The sequence below is a fragment of the Gobio gobio genome, assembly GCF_949357685.1.
Source record: "Gobio gobio genome assembly, chromosome: 9".
Classification (NCBI taxonomy): Eukaryota; Metazoa; Chordata; class Actinopteri; order Cypriniformes; family Gobionidae; genus Gobio; species Gobio gobio.
In genome coordinates, this window is record NC_137115.1 from 12,888,610 (window position 1) to 12,908,912 (window position 20,303).

General features: G+C 38.4%; 1 protein-coding gene across 1 annotated transcript in view; it reads right to left on the bottom strand.

Annotated features, from left to right (window-relative positions):
* Window positions 1-1,747: 1,747 nt before the first annotated feature.
* The window catches only part of veph1 (ventricular zone expressed PH domain-containing 1), a 178,747-nt gene continuing 160,191 nt past the window's right edge, over window positions 1,748-20,303 (bottom strand). The window contains exons 13-14 of the mRNA XM_079825943.1: window positions 13,513-13,649; window positions 1,748-3,271 (exon numbers count right to left, since the gene is read on the bottom strand). Of these exons, the coding sequence (XP_079682069.1) occupies window positions 3,035-3,271; window positions 13,513-13,649 (374 nt within the window). The 3' untranslated portion in view covers window positions 1,748-3,034. The remainder of the gene's footprint in view (window positions 3,272-13,512; window positions 13,650-20,303) is intronic.

The window sequence follows — 20,303 nt, forward strand, 5'->3', positions numbered from 1 at the left end:
AAATGTCATGAAAACGTTAATTTTGGTTTCAGTGTTTTGGTAAGTAAGGGATAATGTACATCCAGCCCGTTGTTATCGCGGGTCTTGCGTCACTCTGAAGGGGTTTATTCTGCGATAACAACCGGCTGGATGTACATTATCCCGCTTATTAAATTAGACACAAAATATTGTCTTGAGTTTAAATATTTTATTAGCTCTTATGCAAAGCTTCTGTGAAGAAAAACAGTTCCAAACTGCTTTAAGCCTTTATCTATTGCCAAAAAGATGTTTTTACCATATATGTTGAAATTAATGCTGAAAGGGATAGTTCATCCAAAAATGAAAATTAGCCCATGATTTACTCACCCTCAAGTCATCCTAGGTGTATATGACATTCTTCTTTCAGACGGATAAAATCAGAGTTATATTTAAAAAGTCCTGGCTAATCCAAGCTTTATAATAGCAGTAGTTGTTGCTCTGTTTTTGAAGTACATAAAAAATGCATCTGCCCGTCAAATAACGTGCTCCACACGGCTCTGGGGGGTTAATAAAGGCCTTCTGAAGCTAATCGATGCGTTTGTGTAAGAAAAATATCCATATTTAAAACTTTATAAAGTAAAGTTCTGGCCGATCCCCTTCCATGGAAAAAACTGTTGAAAGTGCCTCTCGCAATTACGCTATGCTACGTCTGACGAGCGTAACTGGTAGTGTAAGCATTTTGATTGGCCGAAACTTTACTTTATAAAGTTTTAAATATGGATATTTTTCTTACACAAACTCATTGATTTGCTTCAGAAGGCATTTATTAACCCCCCAGAGTCGTGTGGAGCACGTTATTTGACAGACAGATGCTATTTTATGGACTTCTAAAAACAGCACAACAATCACTGCCATTATAAAGCTTGGATTAGCCAGGACTTTTTTACTATAACTACGATTTTATTAGTCTGAAAGAAGAATGTCATATACACCTAGGATGACCTGAGGGTGAGTAAATCATGGGGTAATTTTCATTTTTGGGTGGACTAACCCTTGAAGTCTTCCATTGTAACCCATGGTGGTTAAGTGTTTTTCAGTCACAAGATGGAGCCAGACAGTCAACGACAGCGGAGTGACACGTTAAGCATATAAGTAGTACCAGTCATGATAACTCGTAGTACCCAGATGAACTTGTGTTATTTACTTTTGCGGTTGTTATCTGGGAATAACATACCACTGGAATGCGCGATTGACCAATCAGAATCAAGTATTCCACAGAGCCGTGTAATAAAAAATAATAATTTCGATGCATCACTAGTAGTTAACATGTTAACGCATTCAGTTCATTTTAAAGGGAAGCAGATAAAATAAGAAGACATTTATGTGGATGCTGCTTGTGTCATAAATGTTCCTCATCTCACTTGCACATAAAAAGGACAGATTTTATATTTCTCAAAAAGTTAAATGACACCAAATATAGTATATAACGTTAAATTTAATAAATGTGGTAATGGTGCATAAAGGGGGTCAAATTGACCCAGCATGCTGTGGTTTTAAAAATATTTTTTATCAATGAAAAAATTGTTTATTTGAAAAAAAAAAAAAAAAAGTTTCATTCAAATGTCATTTTCATATATCTTGGTCATAGGAAAAATTTATCATTTGTATCACTACCCCAAAAATGCATAAAGGGGGTCATATTGGCCCGTATTCATTTCCTATGGAATTTTGACTAAACGCCATATTTTTGGATACCTTTTTGTCAACATTGATTTTCTTTAAATTTTATGGATTACTTAAAAACCTGTTGTGGCTTTTTTGCTCTGAGCCAAGAATTTGCCTCAGACACCAACCCTGTCTCTGAATATAATATCTCCATATAGCAGGTGAAAAGCAGTATGTGAAATGTGTAGTATGTCTGAATTCACAGAACTCATAAAACAGTAGGCCAAAAAAGTACCCGAATGGCCTAGTTCTTCTGCCATGATTCTGAAGTTCACACCCAATCCATAGAACATGGGAGAGGAGTCATGAATGACAGGGAAACAACAACTCACTCACTCACTCACTCACTCACTCACTAGCTCACTAGCTCATGTCAATGCTAACATGGCGCCAGATGTAGAACATTCAGAGTGCATTCATACTACACACATTCATGCCTGATGATACTGTATTCATACTATACACAAGCATACTTTTTTTAACAGTCATGAAGTTCTCAAATGTAGAACCTACTCAGTATGTGATTTCAGATGCAGTAGATGAGTAGAGAAAGGCCAGCTGAAGGCCCAAACAAAGAAAGAGCTGCAAACTCTGCCCAAAAGTTATGCTTAGAAAGGTGCAGGTTATGTGATATGTTCGGTCTCTGTCTGCAAAGATCATTTTCACATGGTGTGTGAGAAATGCGGGAAGAAAACCATTAATTCCATTGCAGGTCACTTTGACCCCCTTTATGCATTAATGTAGATTTTTCAGTTTATGCATTCTAGGGTTAAACAATTAATAGCGTTAAACATATTTATTTTATGCGTTAACATGTTGACCATGACAGCCCTAACTTAAGTTATTACAGCTGACACTGAGTAAGTCTTCTATACTTTTCCGGAAGACAAAGATTAAATAAATCATAATTTTTGTTCTCAAAACAGTACAATAAGACCCACAGAACGACTGTCACTGCGAAGTGTGGAACAAACAGTGCAATGTTGCTCAGTTACATGGTATGCCACTGTTTTCTTTGGTCATGTCCCAAATGACGCACTTTTTGTTGACTTGTAGCCTTGTGCCCTTTCCTATCGTATGTCCGAGAAGTCCCATTGATCATTTCATGATTCAGAAGGCCCTTGACACCCATTGCAAAGCCCACCCTCCAAAATACTGACCGACGGTCTTTGTGACTTACTATTGCAAGAATTTAGGTGGAGGATTGCTGCAACAGCAGAAGGTGGCTTTTGAGACAAGGCCTTTGTCTTTGATGTTGATAAACCATTGTAATGACATAACTTGGCAATAAGACGTACCAATGTGGCTTGATATGCCAGTTCGTATGACAGCATCCTCTGCAGAACAGACATCACAGGTATGTGGTGGCCTCGCGGTTCTCACGTTCTTTGGCCTGGGCCACAGCCACATTGATGCACTGCAGCCATTCTTCCGCATGCTTCTCATCTTGAGCTTTCAGCACGTAGGATTTGCTGTCGGTGAAGATCTCGAAGGCTCTGGGCAGCCCGCGGTCACGCCTCTTCTTAGCAACCACCTTAACGCTTTGCACTTTGCTAAGTTCAATTGTGCTGTTGTCCAGCTCGTCCTTCTGTGAATACAAGAGGGAAAAGTGGCATCAATCAGAGCTAATGTTTTACACTCTAATATTCAGGTAGGTTTGAATGGACCACAGCCAGTGGTTTTCAATCCTGGTCCTGGGTCTCTCTTATCTGACACACTCAGCTCAGTTCATGGAGGCAGAGATGGTCTTATAATTGGGAGATACCAGGGTCCGTGGCTCTACCGTTGGAAAAATCGTAACGACTAACTTGGATCACATGTGCCTTGATAAACCCATCACATTACAGCCTTGAAATCATTGAATTGCTTTCAGAGTTGTGCGACAGTCAATCACTGTTTGCGGATACCATAGAAATAAATGAGAGGTGCCGTCAACTGAATCATACCTGTCGTGCAATTGTCTGTGACTTCTCTTATAAAACAGCTTTTTTCTTCGGTGTAATAAATCAATCTAAAGCGAACGTTTAAGCGCAAACGTGTTGAAGATTATCCAGTTTATTCAGTTTAGTGAAGCCTCTCCTCCATTGACAAATTTCTTTTGGGGAGTTTTTCCTTCTTTTCCACCTCGCTTTTAAATCACTTATGAATGCCTGTGCGGCCGTGTGCATTTTACTTTCGAATTAGTGGCCATTCGGGGGCGGCAATTGCTTGAAGGCTGGGTTCATTATTATTCTTAATGAAATTTACAGTAACAAAACAGTACAATTACAAACTTGCTTATGTTAAATATATCTTTAATTAACAAAACGAATAGCATACACCATGAAGGAGTGTGTGCAAATTAGAAGTGTTAACTCTGGATGCTGCCACCTTCATCAGGCAAAGGTAACAGATTGCCTCTTTAAAGGAACACGCCACTTTTTTTGAAAATAGGCTCATTTTCCAACTCCCCTAGAGGTAAACAGTTGAGCTTTACCGTTTTCAAATCCATTCAGTTGATCACTGGGTCTGGCAGTAGCACTTTTAGCATAGATCATTGAATCTGATTAGACTGTTAGCATCTCGCTAAAAAAAGGACCAAAGTTTCGATATTTTTTCCTATTTAAAACTTGACTCTTCTGTAGTTACATTGTGTACTAAGACCGATGAGAGTATGAGAGTATAGTTCCTAACCATATCGGCCTAGAAAATCGCAACTATTCATTGTCTGTCGGTCTTAGTACACGATTTATCTACAGAAGAGTCAAGTTTTAGATAGGAAAAATATCGAATCTCTTTGGTAATTGTTTTGAGCAAGATGTTAACGGTGTAATCAGATTCAATGATCTATGCTAAGCTATGCTAAAAGTGCTACCGCCAGACCCAGAGATTGACTGAATGGATTCAAAAACGGTAAAACACGATTGTTTAACTCGAGGGGAGTTGGAAAATGAGCCTATTTTTTTTTTTAAGTGCCATGTTCCTTTAATATTTGCAGGTTCCCTATTAGCATTGGGCTTAAATCCCAAATATTGCCAAATAGGTGCTTTTACATTTTGTTTTGAAACCAACTCAACTCCGTCATTGTCTCGTCAGTCAGCTCGCCTTACTCTCGTCACGTGAATAAATGAGATCTGCTGCTGATCTGTGCTGCGACACTCGTTCTGCTCACACTGAATTGAGCAGACGCATTCAGTTTTTAATTTTAGTGTCTGTTCTCTAACTGAAAAACACTGCCGCGGTGGACAAGTGATGTAATTGGTGTGTGCGGGTGAACACAGTTTAACACTGGTAACAGTGCTATCGCAGCAAGCCTAGTTAGCAGGTGTTAAGCTTTTTTCAGCTAAGGTTGCAGGTTTTCCTTCAAGGGGCTTTATAGGGATTTTCTTATTAAAGCCAAAATGATATTTAGCGTCCGATTCATTGACTACAATATAAACATTCACCACGCAATCTATCTAGTCAGCTTGCTGACAATTCTGGAATCAGTCAAATACAGGCTATTTTAGCTGTTTATAAAACATACAATATGCTTCAAATGATTATTCATATATGTAATTATGCACTACTTTAACTTCAAGAAAAGGCGATATAGCTGTAGTGTGGAAAAAACGAATTAAAAAAATTACCAGTCACAGCAGCAGTTGTTCTCCCCTCTGCCATGTTTAAAATGTTTGGCCCAACTCGAAAACTTGAGTATCAATATGATCCCAGAGCTTCCCAGTGGTAAATACAATTTGAGAGGACATTCATATCCAATTTTTAATTTGGAAACTCGTATTTACGATAATTAAGTCAGATTGCAAACTCAGACCTGTGCTGAATTTCTACTCAATTTAGTTTCAGGTTCACCTGAAAGATGCCTTTCCACGCAGATGCATTTCTTTCCTTGTGAAAAAGTATACTTTAGCATACTCTTAAAAAGAGTACTTCACGGAATTTATACTTTTAAAAGAACATTCTTCAGTGCAAAATTAATGTAATGTTTTGTTAGCAGCAATTAAATGAAAATGCATAATAGTTTAAATTTATATTAAATGCAATTAGCTTTTTTGACCCACTTAAGTAGGACAACTTTTTATGTAATTTCATAATTACTTGAAATATGGTTAATGTGTACTGCTGAATGAACTGAGAAGCACTTATGGTTAAATAAAATATACTTTATATAATGTAATTTCTATTGAAACTTGTATGTCATCTATTTAAATATATTTGTAGTTGCAATTTAGTAAATGTTTTTAAATATATTAACTTTAAATGTAATATCCAATAACACTATAGTTTATAATCAAGTAATTTACATGTGTTTCAGTCAAAAATCTAAATAAGTTCTTTAAAGGGGTCATGAATTGAGAAAATCAACTTTCCCTTGAGCTTTTGATATATAAAAGGTCATGGTAATATAATAATATCCTGTAAATTTCAGAGATGAAAACTTTCTTTTTTAGTCAAAGAAAAGCTTTTATTGACACCAGGCCCAGCAAATTATTGATTTCAGAATATGCCACACCTTGACGTCATCGTGTGGTGAAACACCACCTCTGCAGAAGAAGATCAACGCCTACTTCATCACTGCCTGTTTAGCCCCGCCCACCGATTCGCGCATGTAACATAGGCCTAGCGTTAAACCATCGAGCTACAAAGCAATATACATGCCGTTAAGGATTTCAAAATATTGTGCAGTGACTGGGTTCAACAGTAATGCAACATGTAAGTAACTGTGTTCATACTAATGCCTGATCTGAAATATGATGATTCATGTAGTCAGATGTTCTTTATCTGTGTGTCAGTAAATCAGACCAGTGACTAAACATCGACTTGCGTTGTTTCTCTTAGTAGGATGAAAATAATCTGTTAATTAACAGCGATTAAATTCTATAAAGAAAGCGATCAAAGAAAGCTCCCTTTGCAATCATTGGAGCAGCACGTGCTGAACCTGTCAATCAAACTGCAAGAGTTTATCAGTGACTCCCGTTTTATTCAACGAATCTCTTAATGAATCACGTTTGTACTGTTAGTGAAGATGAAAGCATTCGTTAGTGTACAGAAACTGAGTTGCAATGACGAGATCGCTGCTTTCATGCGCTCAAAATGTGTGTGATTGGCTACAATGATCATCACTGCAACCTTTCATGCCACAATCTAAATATAATGCCATAGATCTAAATTTAATGCAACACTTTTCATGATTAGTTAACCATGAGAGGTGTAATAGTAAAAACGCGCTAAAAGAGAGAGTAATACTATTTCAAATGGAAAGACGTTAGCCAATCACAGCAGTGGGTGTTTTTACTGAACTCTCACAGTGGACACGCCCCTTAAAACAGAGCGTTCAGAGCAGAGGGCTAAAATCAGGGTCGGAAAAATGCCTTTTATTTATAAATTATGACAATTTTTGATGTAAAAAGCATTCCAAAAGTGCACCCCAGGAAACATCATAAAACAATAAAAAAAAACTGCAACTGAAAAACAAATATTAAACCATCATGATTTAAAATGTGCTTTGAAGTAAAACTTTTAATTTGACATTAAGTGTTATAAGTGTGTGTGTGTTAAGTGTGTTAGCCATAATAGTCTACTCTCTTTAAAGCTACACTGTGTGATATTTTCCCCCATCTAGCGGTTAAAAGGTATATGACCATCCAGTGAATATTAGTTTCTCTTCCTCTCAATTACGATTTCGTTTTAACTCCTACAGTGGCCGATTTAGTCCAAGATTAATATGGCTTCCAGTTCGACCTTGTCCACATTCGACACGGTGCCATCGAGTGTTAAAACGCGAAAGGCAAAGCTTGAATTCACGGGTATGTCCCTCTTTGGCTGATGTACTTTCAAGATGGAGGGGCAACATGGCGACCCGCATTCGAACCCCTTACCCGTATGTATTTTCAATGGCATATTATAAACTTACGAGAATACTTTATTACTTGAAAGAAGTAAATATACATTAATGAGCACATATATTTTTGAAAGAACTAAGTGTTTTTAGCTAAGAATAAACTAAAAAAGTTACACAGTGTAGCTTTAAGAACACTTAAGTGGCCTTTTATTTCATCAATGTTATAGTATCTGCAAGTACAGTTTTAAAAAATATATACTTTTAATATTTCAAGTACACTACAAGTGCACATTCAATAGAGTTTAGCACACTTATTTTTCACAAAATTTGGGTCGTTTAGATACTAGTCAACCATTGTAACTAATCCCTACTTGTAATGCATATGTGATTTGGGATGGGGTTTATGTTGGCTCACAGCATCCATGGTCACAATTCTCCTGCTCTATTGGTCTTCCTGTCCCACAACATGTTTTTAAGAGTCACTGCACAAAGTTTGCCAAAAATAAAGCTTATTGTTGTTTGTGTACACTGATTAGAAAGAGCACCATTAAAATGAAAGAAAAACAGCAGATCTGCAAGCAAATTAAAGGCATAATAAAAAACAAAATAAGATGCCAAATTGTCCTCAAAATCGTTTGTGCCATGCCTGATAAAATAAAGATGTGTCAAGACTTTGCAAAATGAAATGACTTTTCAGAGTCGCTGAAATGACTCGCTTTTTCAGAGTAAAATTTACAGTAAATCAAGCTCTGACAAATTAATTAGTTTTTACAAAAAAAAGCTTTTGCTGGCTTTGTGTAAGAATGCTGTGAGACTAACTGATCTTAGCTTTGTAGTCACAGTTTGCATGTCGTCATGGCTTTGGTTATGAATTCTCCTTTGCACAATCTTAAATATGGCTCAAAGTTATATGGACGCATAGTAAATTGGGGCTTTGCCTTGTTTAAATGCAACAGTGAGATTCTGACAGGCCATTTTAGTTTTATTTATTTCATGTAATTCCCTTCAGGAATAGCTTTGGCGAATCTCAAGATTAAGTCATAGGTTTTTGAAAGATAATGATCATCTTCCAGAAAGCAGGGCTCTAGACTAATACAATCCAAGTTAGCCATTGGCTCAAAAAATAAAACATTTAACATACTTTTTAGTTGCCAGATTACAGAATCGCTTGACACAGATGTTGTTTCGGAACACTGTTGATCAGAGTCCTGCACGGGTGTGCAGGCGAATATGGGCGAATATTGCTGAAACGGGTGAAAAACATCCTACTGTGTCGGATGCGGGTGCGGGTCGGGTCGGGTCGGACAAGGGAGAAACACGGGTCTAAACACGGTTTTAAAACAGTCACGTGCAAACGAATATAGGCCTATATATAAACAATATATGCATGTATATTGTAGATGTGTTCCTAAAAATACAAAAATATGCCTTGCCTGTATTCCAAGTTGATAAAATAATTTCAAATCCATATCAGTTCATCCTCACAGAAGAATCACAACCGCGCGCGCGCTCTGCCTGCACTGCAGCCGTCAAGATGAATCATGAGGAGTTTAAGAAAAGATAGCCGCAAATGTGCGTTATTAGTATTATGTTTACTGAGTTTGGTCTCTTAATAACAGTACATTAAGCCACGTTAAGCTCCCGGCAGAAGTTGTCCTTGTGTTAATGGTCGTGTAATAACTTCTGTATGCTGGCAATAAACATTTTTGTAAGTCTGTCAATAATGTGATATGCTAAACTGATTTTATTGCGGGTGCGGGTCGGGTGTCGGTTCTATTTTAAGCGGGTCGGGTCGGGTGCGGATTTTAATTAGTGCTGTTGTCGGAAAACGGGTCGGATGCGGGTTTAAGCACTGCGGGTACGGGTTTTCAAAATCGGACCCGTGCAGGACTCTGCTGTTGATCATGTTCACGTTCAGTAGTCCATACAACTTATTCCAGGTCTTTTGAAGCAATACAATAGCTTTGCTTAGGTCACAGTTCACTTTTAACTGGCATTGCTTTTAGCTGTTGTTATGTTTTTCAAACTTGCTACTTCGTGATCAGTCACATGACACAAGGGCATTTGGTATCAATGATGTTGGTCAAGAGAGCGCAAGCAACTTAAAATTTGCCTTGGTTCTCTGAAGATCTGGAACATACCGCAAAAATTGTATAGGCTATGTTTATGATCTTTTGTCCTTTAAGCTTGACAGTATTCATGGGTACCGAAGATGTCACTTCCGCTATGCTTGCCGCCATTTTTGTTTCCGACATGGCAATGCACACAGCACATTCTAGATTAAAAAAAAATTGATATTTGTAAAAAACATTTGTTATTGGTTGTGATTCTTATTTATTACTCCAATTGTGTTTTGTCCCTTAAAGGTGCACTATGTAACTTTTCTGTCCACTAGAGGTTGCCTGTTCAAAACAAAAGCGCATTTTGATGACGCCACGTTTGAGCGCAGAATCTTGGGACATGTGGTCTTCACCTCACAGCCAGTGGAAAAGAATCGGGATTGGACTCGGGCAGAAATCATGCTCATGGATGTGATTATTAACGTTACAGTAGTATGAAGCAGAGCAGGGCCGAGGGTTGTGGAGCTGAGCAAGGCCACTGGAGCTTTTATTATGACACAGACGCCGGCGCCATTTCCGCTTTTCCGGTCATAAGTATGAGGTAACGGAGCTCTGTTTATCATATTAGATACATCTGAGTCTGTTGAAAATGATGTTTTGACGTTACTCTGTGCGTTCTCTCGGCGGCTGCAATGACACTTGTTCACACTGCAGTGAGAGTAAAGCGTTTCTGCAAAATAACTGAGGGTAACGCAGATATGACGCAATCGACAGGCGACTCCCTCACACGTCTCGGTTCCCTGGTTAAAATAGTAATATCTCACGATTTACAAATAGTTGGAAACATTTGGGATATTGTAAGTACTCAACTGAACAAAATATATAACACTGGCCTAGTGGTTTTTGGATATTTTAACTCCAAAAATGTTACATAGTTCACCTTTAAAATCTGCGACACTAAATTGAGTGTCAGCGTCAGTTCTGGCAGGCCAGGTAGTCAAGACGCTGCTATGTTATTTGTAACAACACTGTCCCGTCAGCTGATCTGCTCCAGCTGATCTGCTTCAGCTGAGCTGCATTAGCTGGTTAACTCCCCTCGCTGCTCAATGGCCAAAGCTCAAACAAGGCGCCCTATTTAAAGCACATTCGGTTTGCTCATACATGCTTGCTGCTCGCTACTGCTGCCCGCCACCTCCCCAGCTCCTCCTTATGCATAACGTGGCATTTTGCTTTTGTCATGTTGCCTGCTCTGTTCACAGGGGGATATTTTAGCTCTCAGTCCTAAACTGTGAGCGTTCCCTAATGCTGCTGCTGCTGCTGTCCTCTGACTCTCTGCTATTTCATGGTGCTCATGAAAGGTCAGAGGACTCCCTGAACAGAGCCATACCGCCAAATTTCAATTCAGGAACATCAACTTGTTTGCAATCTATTCAATAAAAAAATCTTAATTATTATTATTGTTTGTGTGTTCTTGACTTAATGGACCTGACAGAACTAACTTTTCCGGACATTCAGCCATACACCAGAGAAAGTGTTACTAAAAAATCTATTGCCTAACATAAAAATAAAATACAATAAAATGCCTAAATGCAAGTCGTTGGACAACATTACTTAGGCTACATATAAATAAGCAAAATGCATGTGCCATGGATTAATAAAATGAAATATCCTCTGCACGGGCAATAAGGAAATTATTTTAATCAAACCATGTTGTTGATGAAAATAATACAAGAACAATACAAGTGCTAGTTATTTAAAACTAAATGTATCAATGTTATTTGAAAAAATAGTAAACATCTTTAAATTACTGTTAAACATCATTGCTGTTTGAGCGTGCTGAAGCTGAAGAGAATTAAAGGTGGGGTAAGTGGTATTTCAAAAATGCTTTAGAAAAGTGTCTTGGGCCGAGTACCAAAACAAACTTATTGCCAATCATCAGTAAGGGGCGTTTCTACTAATGGTGGTGAGAAGAGAGCGCTCAGTGCACATCATTATTCAAAAGACACAACACAGGATGGACATTAGCCGAGCGACGACAGAAAGAGAGAGATGGCAGATACAAAAACAAATGTGGAAGACGTCAGTGGAACAAAAGAAGGCTTACGATCAGGCAAGAAGTATCAGCTTTCCAGCGCTGGAGAGAACTCAAGTAGCGAAGGCCGAGGTTGCTTTATTTCTTCTCGATAGGCGAGTAACATTGATTTTGTTTTGTTTCACAGAACTAATATATGCTGGCTTTTGCTTGAATATGTTCGTGTGTATGTTTCCTTGCTTGACCATTTGCGATCGTATCGTCGTTCCCTTAAAGGGATAGTTCACCCAAAAATGAATATTCTGTCATCATTTACTGACCCTCAAGTTGTTCCAAACCTGTATGAGTTTATTTGTTCTGCTGAACACAAAAGAAGATATTTTGAAGAATGTTTGTAACAAAGCAGATAGAGCAACCATTGACTACCATAGTATTTTTACCCCTACTATGGTAGTCATTGGTTGCTCTATCTGTTTGGTTCTTAAAAGAATTTTACTTAAAAGAATTGAAAAACCTTACTTAAACCTAAAACTTTACTTAAAAAAAACCCTTGTACACTTCTCCGTGTATATTGTATAATATAAAATAAATATATATAAAGATTTACACTGGCAGCTCAGACCTGTTCAGCAGCATTTAAGTATGAAATTGAATGAATAAATGTAAAAATAAAACACTACATAGACTTCACTATAAAATACATTGATTCTTATTAAAGCTACTGTATTAAAGTTTTTCAGTCAAGAGCAGTGAGTGATTTTCTCTGTCTTTTGTTGTTGTATTAACATTTAAAGGGATAGTTTGCTCAAAAATGAACATTCTGTCATCGAGAAATGAATACAGGTTTGGAACAATATTAGAGAATAATGACATAGAGGTGAACTGTCCCTTTAAGGACAGCGTGTTTACTAGGCTGCGCTGCTGTCAATTTAAAACCTGCGTGCATCTAATATACAGACACACGCCGATTTTACTTTCACTTTAGACATAACCGACTGTGTTTATGTTAACCTTGTGTGTATTTGACAGTATTAGCGCAGTAAGACTACTTAGTCCAGTAATCGCGTGTTTGACAGGCGTTTAGTGCACACGCTCGGAAAAGCGCATGTTAAAACAGTGCATAAGCACGCGAATGAAATGTTTAACCGGCAAGGTAAAATGCATGCAAATAATGAACTTTCGTGATTGTGAATAACTATAGTGTTCCGTGAGTATAACTAACTAACGTGTGATGTGAATGTCGTGTTGTTCAGTATTGGGATGGAGGCAAATTATAGAATTTGTAGAAAAATAATTAATTAAATGCAAAACGCAATTCACAAGCGCGTATTGAACCGTGAATGCCGTATCGAACGGTTCAATATTATATTGAGAATTGTGGCATCCCGATTATGTATATGACAGTCCCAGTACTTATTAATGTTGTGCATTGCTGTTTGGCTGATAGTGGTCTCTTCTGATCGAAGCCAACCTTTTATTCCGCCAATCTAAGGTTAACTCCTTTGGGATCTAATAAAATTGTAGTTTGGTGTTTCTTAGAACAGCTACCTGCACAACATATCCCGGGTATATTGTAACCTTGTTGTGAACCTTCTTGGAAGAAGTGTTTCGTTGATCTTCCTCTGGTAGTTGTGGCTGCTGGGACCATAGACTGAAACCGGTTGCGCAGCTGTGAGCGGACACAAAAATGGCGACGATAAAGCACAGTAACGTCACATGGTCCGCATTTCCTTGTATGGAAAACAGAAGCTGCCTAACATCTTATTTTGTGTTCCACAGAAGAAACAAGATAGTATGAGGTAAAAGTAAATTATTACGAAATGGTCATTTTTGTGTGATCTGTTTCTTTTAGAGATGCTTGATGGTAAGGAATGCATAAATGATACAATGCGATATCTTTTGAATGGGATACTTACTGATTTTCCTCTTCTGAAAAGAAGCTGGTTGCCGGCAAGAGTGAAATACCGTGTTTTCCACCTTTTGATGAACTTCCAGCGTACCTGTTTCTCCTTCAGCTTTCCTTCAATGAGTGGCTGGCCATCCTGGTTAACGACTGAGCAGAAAATGAAAGAGAATGTTAAAGTAAGGGAAGCAACTCTGTCTTAAGCCAGGTGCACACTGTGCGATTTATAATAGTCCTTCACGATTGTTCCTTGTCAGACTGTACGAACATAATCCCCCAATGTCACACTGTAAGATCTAAGTTGTCATTAATATCAGACTGTATGATAGTCAAGGCACGCTAAAAACGGACGCACGCAAGAAAACTTGTCCGGAGTTTTATATCATCAATCAATGACGCGTTCGGTGACAGTGAGCTGCATACACGCGGGTTTGAAATAGTTGCTACAAAGAAATCTCTAGCGCTCATTTTGGTCATTGTTTGTCTTGAAAAACGAAGGTCATTTGACAGTCGTCCTAGGAGAAGTCACACTGCAGGATTGTGCGCCAAATCTTCTGACACAAATTTCTGAAAATTTGATCGCAGTGCTCATTAATCGGCTGCCGGTGAACATGTCAAACTAACAATCACATACTTCAGATTTTAACCTAGGATCAGAGGAATCTTTTAGGATTTGCAAACTTTGTCTCAGTGGCCAAAATCGCACAGTGTGCACCCGCCTTTGCACAATGAGAAAGATTTCATTAGAAAATTTTAACTACTATAATGGTGCTTTTTATGCTGCACCATAAACACTCTTCAAAATATCTCCTTTTGTGCTCCATGGACGAAAGTCAGTCAAAATAAATTTGAAATGACATGAGGATAAGTAAACAATGATTAAAACATTTTTTTGGGGTGAACTAGCCCTATGTCTGTCCATATAGGAAACGTAAACAGTGACTTTGAGTTCTGCACCAAACAATACTCTTCACTCACAGAGCCATCTCTCTTCTGGACCTATGCCATGCTAAACTATTTACACACAGAGAGAACTATGGGTATTCTCATTAGACGAACAATAGAGCACTGCTTAGTGTTTATCACCACATTGCAATATCTGGTGTGGTTTCAGATGTGGTGAATATTGTGTCTCCTGCCTGTGTTTGCTGGGTCTGTCCGAAACACCCAAAGCGTTTCACAGATCTCTCTCGTGGGTCTATTTCAGTTAAACAGGAAGCTGTGTTATAGCCCTTCCAGGATGGTACAAAGCAGCCCATTGTCTGAGTTTTCCTTTTTTCAGCGAGGAAAACAGATGAGAATCTGCAGCTCTTTGATAGCCCGCTTAAGATTAAGCAAGACTGATATCTGATAATCACCAAACTATAATCTCAACTGGCAGAAGTTTAGCTCTTGGTTGATTTACACTGGGGTAAAAAAAAAAAACACTGTCCTTGACCTGCCGCAATTTCCTAGAAAACAAAAATGGCCTTACCAACGTCATTTGTTTATCTGGTTAAATCAGGTTAGTATAATCATTTATTTCTGGGACGTAAAAGGCACTTTCCACAAATAGGGTACAAAAAATTTTGTTTTTCTTTTTACAATAAATGGTGAGTGAAAGGAGGTGCTTAAAATGTTTTAAAATGAGCTGCTATAAAAACATACTGTGACTGTGTTTTGTAAATATTAATAATGTGTAATTTAAATAAACAACAACAGATTTATGTCAAAACGACGACACATTATGTGTTGAATGATGAATAATTTCAAAGAGGTTAAACAGGGATTTGATACTAAAATTAGCTACATTTATTGAGAAGTTATTGTTTTTTTTTTTTTATTAATATACACAGATCAGGCATAACATTACAACTTCCTAATATTATTGGTCCCCCTTTTGCTGCCAAAACAGCCCTGACCTGTCAAGGCATGGACTCCACTAGACCCCTGAAGGTGTGCTGTGGTATCTGGCACCAAGATGTTAGCAGCAGATCCTTTAAGTCCTGTAAGTTGCGAGGTGGGGCCTCCATGGATCGGACTTGTTTGTTCAGCAGCATTGTTCTTCCTATAGTACATCCTGAAGCCATGTGTTCCCCAGGTAAGCGACGCACACGCACCCAGCCATCCACTTGATGTAAAAGAAAATGTGATTCATCAGACCAGGCCACCTTCTTCCATTGCTCCGTGGTCCAGTTCTGATGATCACGTACCCACTGTTGGCGCTTTCGGCGGTGGACAGGGGTCAGCCTGGGCACCCTGACTGGTCTGCGACTATACAGCCTCATACGCAACAAACTGCGACCTTTCTATCAGAACCAGCATTAACTTGAGCAATCTGAGCTACAGTAGCTTGTCTGTTTGCTCGGACCACACGGGCCAGCCTTCGCTCCTCACGTGCATCAATGAGCCTTGGCCGCCCATGACTCTGTCGCCGGTTCACCACTGTTCTTTCCTTGGACCACTTTTGAGAGATACCATTGCACTTCAGACCAGGAACACCCCACACGAGCTGTAGTTTTGGAGATGCTCTGACCCAGTCATCTAGCCATCACAATTTATCCCTTGTCAAACTCGCTCAAATCCTTACGCTTGCCCATTTTTTAACAGACTCAGGCCTGTAACTATGTTTACTCCTACTGAGGGTACTACTACTACACACCACCAGAGGCACCAGGGTGTTTTAGGAGGTGGTATATACCCAGGTGGGTAGTAGAGTTAGCCAGATTTGTTGGACAGAGGAAGCTTTGCTTACCTGCTGTGTGGCCACAATCTACTTTGAGTCCTGATTGGGAAACTTTGGTTTTAAGCTCAGTCAAAAAGGACTCTTTGGTGACCCTAGCATTCACACCACTTTTTGAGATTGCTTGGAGTGCAATTTATTGTCTGTGTAGGTTCTTTGCCTTGTGGATCTCTTGGATCTTAAGCACAAAGGATCGTAATGAATACCTGCACGTTTACCATCATCTACGTTTTCACCAACTGGTCTCTTGCATCTGTGGACTATATGCTATAAGGTTTTCTTTTACATCCTGAACACTGTTGTGTCCATCTTAGGCTGCTGGTTTCTCACCAACCAAAACTAGCAAAGACTGGTATTTATACCCAAGCCTGATACTTCTACAGTTGTTCTCTCTTGTATGGTCATTGTGTGTTTTGTTTTTCAGTATCCATTGTGGGATAATTTGTTTGGTTTGTTTATGTTTTGTTTTTTTTGTGTTTAGATAAAGTTGCAAGAACACATGTTTATTACCTGACTGTTTTGTGTGATTTATACCTGGTTATATTTTGTCTATGAAGCAATAGTTTGTTGTTGGTTCCCTTCCCTAAAAATCAGACTTATAGCAGTCTTAAACTTAAAATAGTTAAGGCAGTTATAATGTTTCATGCTTCTAACAAATCAGCTGTGAGGACAAAATGTGCACTTACTGCCTAATATATCCCACCCACTAACAGGTGCCGTGATGAAGAGATAATCAGTGTTATTCACTTCACCTGTCATAATGTTTTGCCTGATCGGTGTATCTGGTAGTTTTCACAACTGATGGGATTATGACCTTTTATGCAGAAAAACTATAAATCATGTGACACCAATGTTCTTTATTTTTGGAAAGTGGTATTTCTGGCCAACCACATAAAAAAATGTAAAAGAACAAAAAACTGGCAGAACAATTGGGAAGCTTTGGAAGAGATAATGCTTGTTCTGGTTGTTTCAACCCAAAACTTTTTGCAGATGTCTGTATTACAATGCTGGTAAAGGTTGATAATTGAATTAGTGTGTGTTTATCCCATAAGCATCATAATAATTCTCTATTATGAATTATTTTTCATTTTATTTGCTTTTATACTCTCTCTGCTTTTCTCTGTCATGCACGAATCAAAGCACTAGTATGTGAGTACATGAGCAAAATAAATATGAAATGTATGTTTTGTAAATCCCAGAACATTAAAAGCATCTGTGCTCCATTCTGCATTACATTTGTTTGCCTACATTGATTTCTGTTCTGTTGATTTTACTGTGTATATGATACTGTACTTGAAAATGAGTTTGTCTGTTTGGGGTCATGAAAGTGAAACACACACTAATGATAAAAGCAGAGGCCAAAACTGATGCTCAGCAAGTCTAAAAACAGACAAGACTGCAATTGTTTAAAAGATTTTGGCATTTCTGAAATTACACAATGTCCTGAATCATAGTAGCCTTTTGCGACACACTCAAATGTGCTCTCCCATCACAAGCGAAGTACAACCCTGTAGTAAATAGTTTACTATACAAATTGGGATGCAGCCCATCTTTGAAAATCTGCTGGCAGTGCACCGGTAGCACAGAAAGCAACAAAAGCCAATGGGAGAAGAGTAAGAGGTTCTGAGCGTTATGTTACCAATACATCAATAAAAATGTTTGAGGTAAGAACTGTTTATTCCAATTCTGCTACAACTATAAACTCATGCAATGAGGATATTGCTAGTCACTGTGTGGAAAGAAAGGCCAGTGTTTATTTTTCAGCTGGATTGGTGTATGTTATAGACTTTTTGCTGGGCATTGGCCAACGTTGTGATCTACTGCTGATTTAGAGTAATAATATAAGAAGCTCCGATAGTCAGACAAGATTACAGCAACCCCTGCTGAGAGTGTGCATTCACTTCTATAGAATTTACTGGACAGAGTTTCACATATTTTAGCAAAGTTTAGCAACTCTACGTCGAAAGCAAAACATAGGATAAAGGTTCAGGAGTTAATTTGGGTTTTTAAAAGGTATGTTAATGAGGTTTCAATGATTTGAGTTCCAAATGTTACAATAGATATAAATAAATACAATCGATATAAATAGTTTAATAAATACAATAAGAATAAAAAAATAGTTTCTATAATTAATTAGAAATTTCATTCTGTTTAGTTTTTCCCATCATGAACTTAAAGGTGCAGTATGTAAGAATGACAGCTAGTGTTTGAAATGGGTACTGCAGTCCAAATTCAACTTTGTTTGCCCCGCCCCCTCAGACTCGATGCTCTCACGAGTGGCCAGTTTGAGGACACGCAACAATAGTGAGTGCAAATGACAATGGAAGGCGAGGAGGCTTACAACTGTAGGTTGATGAGTTGATTTATTGATATATGATGAGTTGATATCGTGTTTTAATCCCGTTCATAGAGATTTTTAGATAGATGCCGAGGCTTTTTAGGTTGGGTAGAATTTGCAATCTTTGTTGCAGATTGTTTGCTGGCTTCCATGGCTGCAATTCGCTGCAAATGTTGTTCCGCCAATTGGCAACCCGTGGCGTTGAAATACTATTGGGTAAATTGGCAACGTGCTTTATCGCACATACTAAAACAAAAACAGACATTCCGACACGGAACGCACATTTCAAAGTAGAATAACTAGATATAGCATTGTTTTTCAGAGAAAAAAGTATTTGTTTCCTGAATATTTGCAAACATATTATGGTATTTTTATGCTTTAGTACAGTCAAAAACTTACATACAGCACCTTTAATTTAAAGTTAATAATAGTTTTAAAAATAATATTAACTATTCTGGTCACACTTTGGATTAGGGTCCAATTCTCACTATTAACTAACTATTAACTATGATTTTGCCTCAAAAAACTCCTAATTACTGCTTATTCATAGTTAGTAAGGTATTAAGGGATGTAGAATATGGTCATGCAGAAAAAGGCATGTATACAGTGAGGAAAATAAGTATTTGAACACCCTGCTATTTTGCAAGTTCTCCCACATAGAAATCATGGAGGGGTCTGAAATTGTCATCTTAGGTGCATGTCCACTTTGAGAGACATAATCAAAAAAAAAAAAATTCCAGAAATCATAATGTATGATTTTTTAACTATTTATTTGTATGATACAGCTGCAAATAATTATTTGAAAACCTGAGAAAATCAATGTTAATATTTGGTACAGTAGCCTTTGTTTGCAATTACAGAGGTCAAACGTTTCCTGTAGTTTTTCACCAGGTTTGCACACACTGCAGGAGGGATTTTGGCCCACTCCTCCACAGATCTTCTCTAGATCAGTCAGGTTTCTGGCCTGTCGCTGAGAAACACGGAGTTTGAGCTCCCTCCAAAGATTCTCTATTGGGTTTAGGTCTGGAGACTGGCTAGGCCACGCCAGAACCTTGATATGCTTCTTACAGAGCCACTCCTTGGTTATCTTGGCTGTGTGCCAAGATTGCGAGATTTTGGGGAACAACCTCCTTCCCTCAGTTAGAGCATTGAAAATGGGTCGAGGCTGGGTCTTCCAAAATTACTGAAAAATAATTGAAGATCATTGTAATTTTGGAAGACCCAGCCTCGACCCATTTTCAATGCTCTAACTGAGGGAAGGAGGTTGTTCCCCAAAATCTCGCAATACTTGGCCCCGGTCATCCTCTCCTTAATACAGTGCAGTTTAATGCCCTGTCCCATGTGCAGAAAAACACCCACAAAGCATGATGCTACCACCCCCTTCAAAGTAGGGATGGTGTTCTTGGGATGGTACTCATCATTCTTCTTCCTCCAAACACGTTTAGTGGAATTATGACCAAAAAGTTCTATTTTGGTCTCATCTGACCACATGACTTTCTCCCATGACTCCTCTGGATCATCCAAATGGTCATTGGCAAACTTAAGACGGGCCTGGACATGTGCTGGTTTAAGCAGGGGAACCTTCCATGCCATGCATGATTTCAAACCATGACGTCTTAGTGTATTACCAACAGTAACCTTGGAAATGGTGGTCCCAGCTCTTTTCAGGTCATTGACCAGCTCCTGTCTTTGGACAGCTCTTTGGTCTTGGCCATGTTAGTAGTCTGATTCTTACTGATTGTAT